Source organism: Grus americana, chromosome 2, assembly GCF_028858705.1.
Source record: "Grus americana isolate bGruAme1 chromosome 2, bGruAme1.mat, whole genome shotgun sequence".
Lineage (NCBI taxonomy): Eukaryota > Metazoa > Chordata > Aves > Gruiformes > Gruidae > Grus > Grus americana.
The window spans coordinates 135,630,389-135,643,052 of NC_072853.1; the positions used below are offsets into that span (position 1 = coordinate 135,630,389).

At 40.2% G+C, this 12,664-nt stretch overlaps 1 protein-coding gene across 12 annotated transcripts in view; it reads right to left on the reverse strand.

The window, feature by feature from the left end:
* Positions 1 to 978: 978 nt before the first annotated feature.
* HDAC9 (histone deacetylase 9) overlaps positions 979 to 12,664 on the reverse strand; it is a 484,926-nt gene continuing 473,240 nt past the window's right edge. For 7 of the 12 annotated variants that reach the window (XM_054816934.1, XM_054816931.1, XM_054816928.1 and 4 more), the window contains 2 exons: positions 10,748 to 10,901; positions 982 to 1,232 (listed from right to left, as the gene is read on the reverse strand). In XM_054816934.1, coding sequence (XP_054672909.1) covers positions 1,193 to 1,232; positions 10,748 to 10,901 — 194 coding nt within the window. In that variant the 3' untranslated portion in view covers positions 982 to 1,192. Of the gene's footprint in view, positions 1,233 to 10,747; positions 10,902 to 12,664 lie in introns of all 12 variants that reach the window. The other 5 variants (XM_054816940.1, XM_054816933.1, XM_054816932.1 and 2 more) reach the window with 5 other exon arrangements.

Here is a 12,664-nt window from a genome sequence, read left to right on the forward strand (position 1 = left end):
GTAAGGCAACACGTGTAACAGTTTAAGCGTTCGTTATCAGCTAAAGGCACAACTCTATGTTACGTTCTCAAACATGGAATTAAACAGCTAAAGTCACATTGCAGGGAGATCTCGCTGCACTCTGGGGATCTAAAATAAAGCCTGAACCCTTTGAAGCTTCTTAAGCAACATCAGTTCTCTTGGTGCAGGACTACATAAAAGAATCAGTTCGTATTCACACGACGACCTGTAAAAAACACCCCCAGCACAACCTCCGCAGAAACACCTGAGCTTCAAATGAGCTGCACGCAGTTACTGAAGATCGCTGCTCTTACAGTCAGGACGCAGAAACATTTCAGAACAAACTAAAAACACATTTGAAAAAGCCATCCGTTTTTCAGAGACTACTTGATCTCTGCTGCACATCTGGTGGGAGCTACTGTCAACTACGGAGGGTACAGCACTCTTTTTTTAAAGGCAGAAGGTTGCTTGTTTTAGAGAATCGTGAATGTGCTTTTATGATAGAAAAGATTACATGAAATGGGGAGGGATGACCGGGAAAAGGGAAAAGTAAATAAAGCACCACCAAGCACAGTCCTTCGGGGGATTTATAGTACAATAAGAAGTGCTTTCCCTTTAGCTAAAATCCCTCATCGTAATTTACATACCTTTCACTTACTCAGCAAAGAACTCATTACACAGGGTTAAAAAATGGCACGTAAAATACAGATTTTTTTTTTCTTTTTCATTACACAGAGCAAAGAAAACAAATTCTATTAACAATTTAACACAGTATGAAAAAAATTACCCAGTAAAAAGTGTCAGAAAGTGATTCATGGAGTTTACCGAGTATTTTGCTGGCTGTTGCAATTCTCGTATCTATAATCTATCATGTAGAATTTTGTAATACTCTATTTCACAATTTATGTTGGTGAGCGGGTCAAACAGCATATAAAAAGCATGCTCTAGGCTCTTTCTCCCAAGACTGTTTTACTGTAACTCTAGAATTGTAGCGGTTACATTTAAGGAATCTTTAGGGCCCTTTCAAGTCCATCCAAAGAACAAGTGAAGCTGCTATTCAGAGTTTTGTGCCCAGTGTTTATGTTCCATCTGATCTGTGCCACCCAAGCAGCAGACAAGACATGTCTGAGGGTGCTTTGGGGGGATACACAATGATGTCACCCACAGGAAATATCAGGGAGGACTTGGCACTTCACAAGGCTGGCTCTTCTTCCATGGGCTCGCCAGCAGCTCTGTAAAAATAAACAGGCAATCAGAATACGGCACAAGAGTACACAATGACATTGTAGATTTTCATGCATAATCAAAGCTGATTTTTCAGCTCTCTCTGATGTTTATTTGTGTTATTCAGTTATCCATAAATAGAGTTTCTTTCCTAGGAAGTATAAACAAATGTCAAGTGGAAAAACATTTTAGATCCAAGCAATCACTGAAAATGTTCCTGTTTATATTAAAATATGTCAGAATATTTTATAACTTTTTGTCTAGAAATGTACATGCTTTGTGTCAACAGAGTCAAATAATTTTGTGAAAAAAATAGCTGCGATACTTTTATTTTACAAGCTTTTGCAACTAAAAATACATGCATTTATTTTTTCAAGCGGGCCCATACCATTAAAGCAAAATAGTTCCCTAGTAGCCAAGTAGTTAGCAGTGTTTCTTCTGGGGTTCTTCTTCAGTCCTCTGATTTTTAATTCTGTGCTTTCATGAATGCATTGCCTGCCTGCCTGCCTCCCTGCCTGCAACTCTTGAGACCAAATTCTGAACTCGATCAGCAGATCACTGTCATTGAGAAAGTATCTATTAATAATATCAAATCAGATTATAAGTTTATCTTTTATTTGAAAGTCTCTGGGAAATATTCAGCTTAGGCGAGATGAACTCTTTAAAACATCCAGTAAGAAAGCAGTGGGGACATATGCTGAGCTGGCGTAAAGTCTCAGAATTCCTTGTATCTGACAAGCTATCGCACCTGAGGATTATGCTGGCAATTATAAAATAGGAAGCTTCTGAGATCACGGTGAGAAGTCACTATTGAAGGGCGTAAGAATTTGGACATAAACCATTTTTCACCTCAGTTTGGCAGAATACCATATGACAAATGAGCTTAAGACCTCCTTAAAAATAGTCACTTCAAGCAATTTTGAAATGAGCAGAGAGCGAAAAGTAAATGCAAATTAATAAATGAGACGTTTACCGTTAAATCTTGTAAGCCAGTATAATAACTGGCTTCAGTAAAACATCCCTCAGAAAAGACAAACTCATGAGATCTCATGGAAAAAAAAAATAATTAATGGGGGCTTGCATGGGCTTTGGTAGTTTATCCAGCAAGGAAGCCAGAGAATTTTAAATGAATCTGGAATTTATTAAAGTCTTTCCCAATGAAAAATTCAGCAGTGTGTTTTTAAATGATTTTATACAGGTTATTCCTTTTTGATTTGGAATGATCACAGCTAGTATGTTGAAAAATATGTCAGATGAATGATATATGAAAAAGAAGATATTTTTCAGAGTAATCACTTTCCAAAAGGTTATTGACCCTAAAAATTATTAATCTATAAATCTCAAATCTTTTGTTCCTCGCCACACGGTGGAGAATGTTTCCTATGTACAGTAACCACTGCAGCTCTCTCTTTTCTGAGAGGTGAGGTGAAGCAGAATTTCAGGGAAGGCTGCAGCAGGGGCCACTTCAGATGGGGCAGTGCCGAGGTGGGAGCGCTTCCCTGCCCACGCGCAGATGCAACAGGACATCGCTCCCCTTTGACAGGCAATAAAAGCCTGAAGAGCTTATCAAGATATGCATAAAAATGTTTAGCAAATGACCGAGATCATTGCTGCCTTCTCTTTTTTCCCCCCCTTGAATTGTTCTGGCTTGCAGCAGAGACCACACAGTGGCAGCCAGGGTGGTATGGAGCCCGGCCTGCTGCTGAGGTCCTCAGGTGTGATAAAGGATCATGCGCCAGGTGGAGAATTCATACTGATGCTGTGTGTTGCTGTTGTGCTGATCACATGCTTCCACTTTCTCCAGCCACTTTTGGAAGACCTGCATGTCCTCTGGCATAACGCAAAAGTGCAATAAGCCCTTGTTAAACATCCAGGACCTTATAGGGCCGTCTGGGAAGAGAATAATTTGGAAGCAGATAACAGTTCAGTTTTTAGGTTCTGCTGCGGGTAAGTGAATGAATGAGAAGAAATAGCTGTCAATAGATTTAAACTGGAGATTGGCAGAGCGGGAAGGAGTGGAGCTCTGGAAATCTTCTGGAAGTGAAAGCAGGAGTTTGGGTTATTTATAAGGAACTAGGGAAGCAGTACGTACAACAGTCTGTTCACATATATTTGGTTTCTGGGAATGACATTCTCATGATCATAGTACAACTGAAAGATGATCTTATTCAGGGTTTTGGTCCTGGGCAATTTTTTACTGATGCCAGGACTGAGTGCCAGGACTGACCTTGAGTGCTGTATTCTAATATATTCCAATATGTTCCAACAGTATGCCAATATTCTGCATCAGCCAGAGCCTAAGCACTAATAGAAATTTTTATATGTAAGTGCAAGACCTGTTTTTGGAAATGGAGCAGAGGTTAGGGTGCCCTGGCAAATCCAGCTGTTGTCTCAGTGCGGTTGCTCTCACAGCCTTCTCCAGTCTCCTTTTGAAGACTTGTGTGCATGCTTTAACTTCATTTTATTAGTGTCAGAGAAGTCACTGGATCTATCCAATGGCTTATCATTAAAAACATACATTTTTATGGGATAACAGCTTAGGCCAGAGTTTTTTGTGAGACCCAGTAAAGTTTTAGGGTCCTTACTACAGAGAGAAAACCACTGTAGTCACATAACACTAAGCAGTGAATTAATATACATCCATTCTGCTAAAATCAAAAGTTCTCAAAAATACCCAACCCCAAAAAATGAGGGGACAGAGTCTGACAGACCAAATTTATGTTACCTCAGTTATATCAATGTTAGTTACATCAGTTCAGTCAGTCTTCCTGTGGCTGACAAGAAGTTGGCATAAAAACATAAAACAAGCAAAAAGACCCATCCCGTATTGTATGCTCTGACTCGTTCCTCAGAGGTGCAGCTGTGAGGTTGGGTCTGATCCAGACTGATTCCGTGCCGTCAGCAGATCCAGAAAGACACCGATTGGGACTGTAATGACTGTAGAACCAGGACTATGATTTTGCATTAAGACTTCACTGTGGCTCATTTAAACTGCAAGTTCCTAGGAGCAGAGCTCTCTTGCATTTGCTGTGTTTATGTTGGTGTGCAGGAAAGAGTGGTCACTTATAGCTCTCTCTATATGCAGTTCACACTATGGCAGAATGAAGTAGTCTCTCTGCAGTTAGCGCTAAACAAAATGATTCTGTTTAAACCTTAAAACGAAAGAAAGACATGAGACAAAATCCCACCATATGGACAAAATCTGGCAAAACGTGTGACATCTTAAGTATTGTTCTGTGGCAGTTGAGAATAAATGGCCACCATATTATTTAATGAGAATATTATTTAAAATTGTTCATATCTACACTTAGAAAAGGTCAATATTTAAGAATATAGATAAGTCCTATACATAATCCAAAAAAGTAAATGTTTCTCTTACCTTATTTTTTAAAATTAGAATTATTCATCATAGCTACATCATCACATACATAAAAATAAAAATTCAAGGTATATTTCCAAGTCACAGAAACTGCTGAACAAAAGATAGATTTTCTGGCATGGTATGGCTGTTTTATGCCATAATCTGTTCCTAATTTAACTCAGCAGTCTTAGGGAAGATCATTGTAACTGAAAAGTGATCCTCTGGTAGCAGAAAGCTAGGGGAAAAGAGGTAGGTTTCTATACCACGGAGATGATTTGGAGAGTGTCTAAAGACATCATATAAGAGATCATGAGTAAGTGTATATCCTAGTAAAAATGGACTTTGTATGGATCAAAGAAAAAGGAAGTAAAAGTAAAAGCCATCATAGTTTAAGAGGGGAATAAGGTAACTACACATATAGTCTCAAAAGAGGAAGTAATGTCCAAAGAGGGCAAATTAAATAGAGTATAAACTCTGGCAAGTTAAACGCAAACCCTCAATGAGGCAGGCTAAAGGAGATTCTGAAGAGCAACATGTTAAAGGCATAAAAACTAATAATAAAAAGATCTTTCAAATACATCAGAAGAAATGATCAAAGCATAAAAGGAGCATCAAGGAAGGTAGACCACAAAAGCAAAATGACCTATTTATATCTATGTTCACTAGAGAAGTGTCAGGGAGATTTTATTACTTGCAGATGAACTATCTTAAACTGAATCAGCACTAGAACAAACTAATGTATTAAACATTGCCAAATTGCTAAGAGTAGATGACATTTGTCCACTGAGTTCTAGGGCAATGCAATTATGATGTTGCTAAAGAAATAATTATTCAGCATATTCTACTGCTTAACTCAGCATCCACACCAGAGGTAGAGAAGGTAAGAAAGCAATTCCCATTTCGGAAACTACGGGAGACACAGTAAGCCTGTATGGGGAAACTGATAGCAGCCATAATCAATGATAGAATTACTAAGTGTTTAGGTAATAATAATTTGGGTAAGAGTTATGTCTTAACACTTACAAAGAAATCAAGCCTTACAAATTTGTTAGAAGTTTCTGAAGGGAATGAAGGAAAAGGGATCAAGTGATATCCCTGTGCAAAGTCTTCCAACAATTTTATCCAAATGCTTTGAGGAATTTAGATTATGAGAGAAGGTCCTCTCATAGATTAACAATCCATCAAAAGTAGGAAATAAATAATATTATTGGTGAATTTTCACTATGGAGGGATTCTCCAGATCATCTCAAAAAGACTTGGCAGACTACTAGTAGATTTAGGTGATTATGCTTGTTGATGCCAAATTACTGATACTAGTCAGTTCTAAAGGCCATAACACCATTTCTGAGTGGAAAAGACAAAAAACCCCCACAAGCTAACACACCATACACAAAATAGGGAGGAGCACAGCTTTAACTGTTTATACCCAGTGATGGCTATGACTGAGAGCTTGGAGTTAATGGTAGAAGAGCAGAGAACAACAGAAACAAGAAAAAAATCCCCAACGTTAAGGTTCTGTGTAAATCCACAGTGTGCCCAACACCTGCAGTCCTGCCTGCAGTTCTTACACCGTCTCAAAGAAAACTACAAAAGGCACAGAGAGGGGCAAGGATCATCAGAGGTAAGACATTATTTTCATACCAAGAGGAATACAGAGTCTTGAGACAGCTGAAGCCTTTAAAAACAGAAATAGGGCAAAGACTATGAGTAAGAAAAGAACTGCTTTTATTTCTCACAATGCAAGAACTAGGGGTTCCCCAGTGAATTTATCAGTTAATGAGTTTAAAGCAAAGAAAAAGAAGTGCAATGCCTGATGAGGCTGTGGGATTCACTGCCTGAGTGCCAAAGGTGTAAGCTGGTTCAAAAAGAGCTTTGAAAAGTTTATGCCTGGGTAGGTATCCTGGAGGCTTTTACACAGGATGGGTCAGATACAGAGATCTACCGAGTCACCAGGGCAAGGGTGGCTCTCAAACTCCTCTGCTCCTGGTTCTCCTCCTTACGCACTCACCACCAGGGGACAAGAGGAAGGTCTGCATCAGGCTGCAGCTTGACCTGAGGAAGCTGCTCTTCAGCTCCTGAGCCTGGCTGTGATTGAAGATCCCGTGGGGTACAGCCAGGTAGGTGCATGTTACTCAGCACAGCTGAGGTGGATACCCAAATGGCGAAATGCTAAGTGGAGCTTCGTGAGTTGATACACAAACACAGCAAGTGACCCTAGATGGTGGCTAGCTGTACCCCTAGATGGTGGCTAGCTGTACCCCATAATCCAATCTCTAGTATAAAATATAATGCATATAACATAATGCAATGTGACTGAAACTGCAACTGGTAGGTCTGTAACACTAAGAGCCATATTTAAAAATTACACTTTGTTTTCATTTTCATTTCCATTTGAGTAAAAACTATGCTCAGCTGAATGAAGGTCATAAAGTCAAATTCTGATAAATGTCATTCTCAAGATTTACTGTTTGCTGTAAAAATAGTAAGTGCAAGAGATCTCCCTCCACACCCTTTATTTTTCCATTTTAAGAAGAAACATACAGAAGCTCCAATGTATCAGGGACAGCATTCTACTGAATATTTTCACAGCAAGTTTTCTGAAATGGGTGTCTGGCCAAAGCAAAATTCTAATCAGCTAAGTCTGTATCTCACATAGGGAATAAGCAGTTATCAACACAAAAGTTATGGTAGTTAGAAATGTTTTATAGGGCATGCCTGTTCCTTTAATTACATCTGTATTTAAATCTGTGTTAGCATCATGCATGTTTTCTTTCCTATCCACAAACTCTTTTTTCTATATCTGTTCTCCTCCGAAGTCTATAATCAAGTTTCAATTGGATCTTAAAATGCAGAGTTGTGCTTCAGTAAAATAAAACACCAAAAGCGTAGCAGCCTTTCACGGTTTTCTTCATTTAGGCTGCCAGAGAAAATCAAATAAAAAAATAATCGGCACTGTCACTTGAAGAAAAGAAAGAGAGAAGAAAGAAAGAGAAATACTTAAGATGGGCTTTAGCCAGGAGCATTTTATCCTTTATTCATCAGTGGTAAATGAGTCAGATATGAGTTGGCCAGGAAAAGAGCTGCTTTACCCAAAATCTGAGTTTAAAGTGAGTCATCTCACTCCAAGCACCAATATATCGTCCAACATAACTGGCAAGAGTTTCCCACAAAGAGATTCTTGCTGCCGCTCTCTTCATCTGGAGGCCTGACCATTCAAAGCTGAAGTCAACAGGATCTCTACCATCAATTCAGTGAAACAAGGTTAGAGATGCAGGCCAGAATTATCAGCCTGGCTGACCATGGTGGGAATTAAGAGAAGGTAAATTGGCTCTTGGCATAATGAACGAACCTTTCAGGCTGCCCTGTCAGCCACGGCGCTTTCTGCTCTGATCCCACCCTACCTGTCACAACCAACTTTCCCAAAAAAACCCACTCAATGCAAAGGCTTGCAACAGGTCTTCAGAGGGCAGCCCCCACCTACAATGTGGGGAGGAGGGGTACACCTACTATGACTTCTCTCTTGTCAAGAGAACTTGAGAGCCCAGATGTCTCCTCATGTCCCTGCAGCCCTGTTGTTTGCTGTAGAAAGGGGCTGGAGAAGGAGCATTGCATACTTGGTCCTTAATTACAACAAACGTAAGAAACGTGAAACAGCAAAGTTGGACTCATCATTACATTACTGCAGTTTGTGTTGGTATGTGTCTATGAAATGAACGGCCCGTTTTTATGAAATGAATGAAATCGTACTGGCGCGAAACCAGAGCATGCAATGTCTAATTTGTCCCTGGATTTATAATCCTGTGCTGGACTTTCATTCATGTTCAAAGTACAGCCAGGTCCTCTCAGGTGTCCCCGGAGCTCAGAGGTCTGTGCCCTCAAAATCAGACATTTGGGGTCATAATTTTTGATTCCATATTCCTCTTTTCATTCAGCAGGAGGAAAACAGAGAGAATGATGTTCCGAAGCCTACAGAAAACCTAACTATCAATTTTGGCTCAGTGTGACAGCACTTAGGTTGTCTTGTCGCTCTCTGATGGCAATTAGCTTTGGGTGACTTCTTTGTGGGTTACGAATGTGGAAACAGAATTAGGAATGCATGCGTGCGCAGGGTTTTTTTCTGTGCTGCTGAAGAATCTCTACAGCACCACAGAAGATCTTTCAGACGAAGCCATTTTTCCACAGAACAATTCATCATGAAGGATTCATCCCTATAAGAGTCCAGAACTGATGAAGTGTAATGAATCTGGCAGCCACATGAATTCCACTTGTGTACATTTCAGCACATCCATTTTTTCCAGTTCTCTCAGCTCTGCTCTGAAATTCTGTTTTCAGAATGGGTGGAAACTGTCACAGGTTATCAGCAGGTAGGTAATAAATACAATAATTAAGGGCAGTGGTAGTCAAAGTGTTATTTTGTTTAAGCTGTGTAGGATCAGAAGTTGCTCTCAATGGCTGTAGTTTTAAGTGAGTGGAGGCATATAACAAATACAATTCTTGTTTATGCTGAGCAATATAAAAATACACAAAATTAACCACATGCTTTTTCTTTTTCAGACAATTTAAAAATTTTCTTTGTTTAACTGCATTAGTTCCAACATTTAACTAAACTTCTTTGTATTTCAGAGCTACGCACACACAAGCAAACACCTTTCTGTCCCAGGCTAAAAGAAGTGTTTCGGAACTGTCACAAATTTATATGTTGAACCTTACATTATTCCTTAGCTGAGCACTGATTAGCATGCTCATAAATCTAAAATATGTCTCTCGTTCATCACTGGAGTGTTCCCTAAGCTTTTATGGATTTGTTTGCAATAATATTAGCACAACAATAGCCATAGCATATTAAAAAGTAATTACAATCAGACAGGTAATTATGTAAATACTGCAAACTTTACTAGCTAGCTCTGCTCCCTGCGTGTCCCTTTGAGCCATGCCTGTTAACTCATTGACAGATGAGCTCCCACTGCCGTGAGAGACGTTCACTCCCAAACGCATCCGCAGCTTTTAGCACTGCGCTTTTCCCCCGGATGCCTATCGGTTCAGTTCTGATTAAAAGAGCCAATGCGGGAGGCAAGAACCGAATCAAACAAGTAGCTGTCACGACGTAGGAGCCATGGATCCTTCTGGCTCCGCTCCCACCGCCGCTCTGCCTACCCACAGCTCCCTCCTTTCTCTCCTGTAGTTCCACAGCTCTGCTCCACAGCCCGCAGGGAGCTGATGAGTCTCCTTATAAGGCTTTTTTCTCCTTTCCTCCTCCTTCCTCTGTTTTCTCTGTGTGATGGAAACTGAATGGTTCCACTGCATTTTGGGTCTTCCTCTGTTGGAGAAGGCCAGGAAACTTTGTACTTAAACCAGCTAAGTGGGGAAACTCCAAGAGCTTCTGCAGTGGCTTTTCTGACTCCTAATGACTCTTTGAAGAAGTACTGTTTTGTAGATGACACAGTATTCAGTGGCTATCCATTTTCTTCATCTCTAATTGGCAAAACAACTGACAGCAGTTACTGTATCATTTTCTCAATTTGTGAAATTGAAAGCAATCTTCATTAACATAAAAAAGCAGTTGGCAAGCTGGAAAAAAGAGCATTCTCATTCTTTGCTAGTGTACCTTCAGCTCGGTACACAGAAAATGTTGGCCCTGATCCTGGTCAGGATTGCTTTAAGTTTTATACTGGCACCGTTCCATTGCTTCCAGGGAAGTAACTTTTAATGCCTGTCTAATATCATTTAATAATGATTTAAGTCCATCCTTATTAAATTTATCTGACCGTGTGTTAAATGCCTTCCTAGAAAATTAAAATTAAACCAGGTTTGAATAGCTTCCAATGAGAAGAATACAGTTGATTACACTTGATCATGTCTATTTTTCCTCATATGGATATTGCAGTTTTTTATGTAGTATAAAGCATTAGATGTGGGGAGAAAAGAAGGTTCTTGTACTAATCATGAACTTTAGCAAAGAATTACACACACCAAAAAAACCCAACCTGCTAGCATAGAATACCTCTGCTTCCAGTGGCCAAGTGAGAGAATGCAAATCCATGGATGAAAAATTCCAGGTACCTCAATCAGCAGATAATTTTGAAACAACGCTCAGTCTAGCAGGCTTCATCTCACTTGACTGGAGTGAAAGCCTTGTTCTCTGCAGTAATTGCATACACTTACCTGCTGCCTTCCTGAGGGATACACTGCTCGACATCCACTGACAGAGAGGCCATAGCAGATACCGTTTCTGTCTCCTCCCTCTCTCGTTTCTGAGACTCGGCCAGAGCACAATCCACTGGCACAGAGTATGGCTCCACTGACTTCCAGTACTTGCCTAAGGAAAACACACATAACAATTTATGGGAATTTTAGCTAGCATGGTGGTACAAGCATAGTAATCACTTAGTTCAACACTGGGTGATTATAATTTAAAATCACTGTGGTGTAAGCAGTACAGTTGAAATTTCAGACCTCAGTGAAGAGGTATATTTCTGAACCTAAGAATGCCAAGTTGGAAAGTGCTTTCATTCCAAGGGCTGTGTCACACCCTTCCCCAGAAGGTAATAAACTGGAGGAGTAACACACAGGCTAATGAACTCATACTGTCAGACAAGCTATTGGCTTTATCTATAAAGGTGAAGGGAGTTCAGGGCAGGGTTAATACCTAGAAGCTCTGATATGGCAGACACTTGATGCATATACAGCAAATAGGACTAGAAAAATGAGCATTGTTGTACAAAGTGCTCGCACAGAACTGTCCTGAAAAGGAAAAAAGTCAGAAATGCCAGCTCAGACTGAAGTGATGTTGCCAGAACAATCAGGTTTGTTAGTCCTGGATGTTCTTTCTCCTCCAACCTCAGGGCGTATACTAGAACAATAATTTATTTAAAACTTTCATATATGAACTGGCTGTTGCTGGAAAGCTGCCAGATATCATAAGGAATAGAGTTTTCTGGTTTGCTGTGTAAAAACACAGCAGTGCATTAAAAGCATGAGTATTCTCAGCTTTCTGCCTGCCACAGAAGAGACAGTAAGAAGCTTCTCGAGCAACGCAAACAATAACGGCAGGTGACTCAACATCAACATATGAAATGGTCTGCTACTGCAGTGCTATTAAGAATCAGAGGTTGATTAGTGGTAACCAGGTGAACAAGTAAGAATTTACATATGTATTTCTTACAGTCTAGTAATCCAGCGAGCACTCACTAATTGCCAGGTGGATGACACCTGGAAATCAGGAGCTTTGGGAAGGCTGGGAGCTCTGGACCAGAGCTTATTCCGTGTTTAGCAAGAAGCTTCCAGCAGCTGCTGCAGAGGTTGGGTCAGGGTACTTATCTGGGAATTAGACGGAGGGTTTCAACAGCTGTGAAAGAGAGGGGATCAAGAAGGGGACTTTTCCGAGGGCTAAAAGGAGGATTTTGGCAGCTGGGCAGCAGGCTGAGTCGAGGTGCTTATCCAGAGGGTAGCTGGAGGCTTTGACAGCTGGGAGGCCAGGCCAGTGGTGGTGCTGCCTGTGCTGCACAAAGGCTGCTGAAAACTCCCTCGCTGGTGACACAGATCTCAACACAGTTTTGGGCTTTTCGAAAGACAAACTTTTTCCTCCAGTGAGAAAGCAGCTGTCAATAAAGCCTGAAAATGTCTTTATTCAAAACTATCATTGCAAGATGAAAGCCCAAGTCAATCTGCAAGAACAACCGGTGAGCATGGCCAGCATGTTTCTTTGAACTCTAATAGTGTGCACGTTTGAGTAGTTAGCAGAATCTTTAAATAACAGGGACCTTCTGGGGATAAAATGTAAAGTGTATTAAGTATCCTACAAAGTTGAGATTAAGTGTTAGGAGGTTGGCTTTGCTCCAAAAGCATGAAAGACATAGCTAAAAAGTTATGTACATAACAGTAGGATCAATGATTGGAGCCTGGCAAATTTTATAAAAACAAGACAAAAATTTTCTCTATTATTACTGTGCTCAGAGACCATATTCTCTGTTCATTAAAAAATACACTAAAAACAAACAAAAAAGTTATATGAGCATTCCACAATGTTCTCACAGATCATATGTGCAAAAGTCAGTCTTTGCAATATACACCCAATTCAAA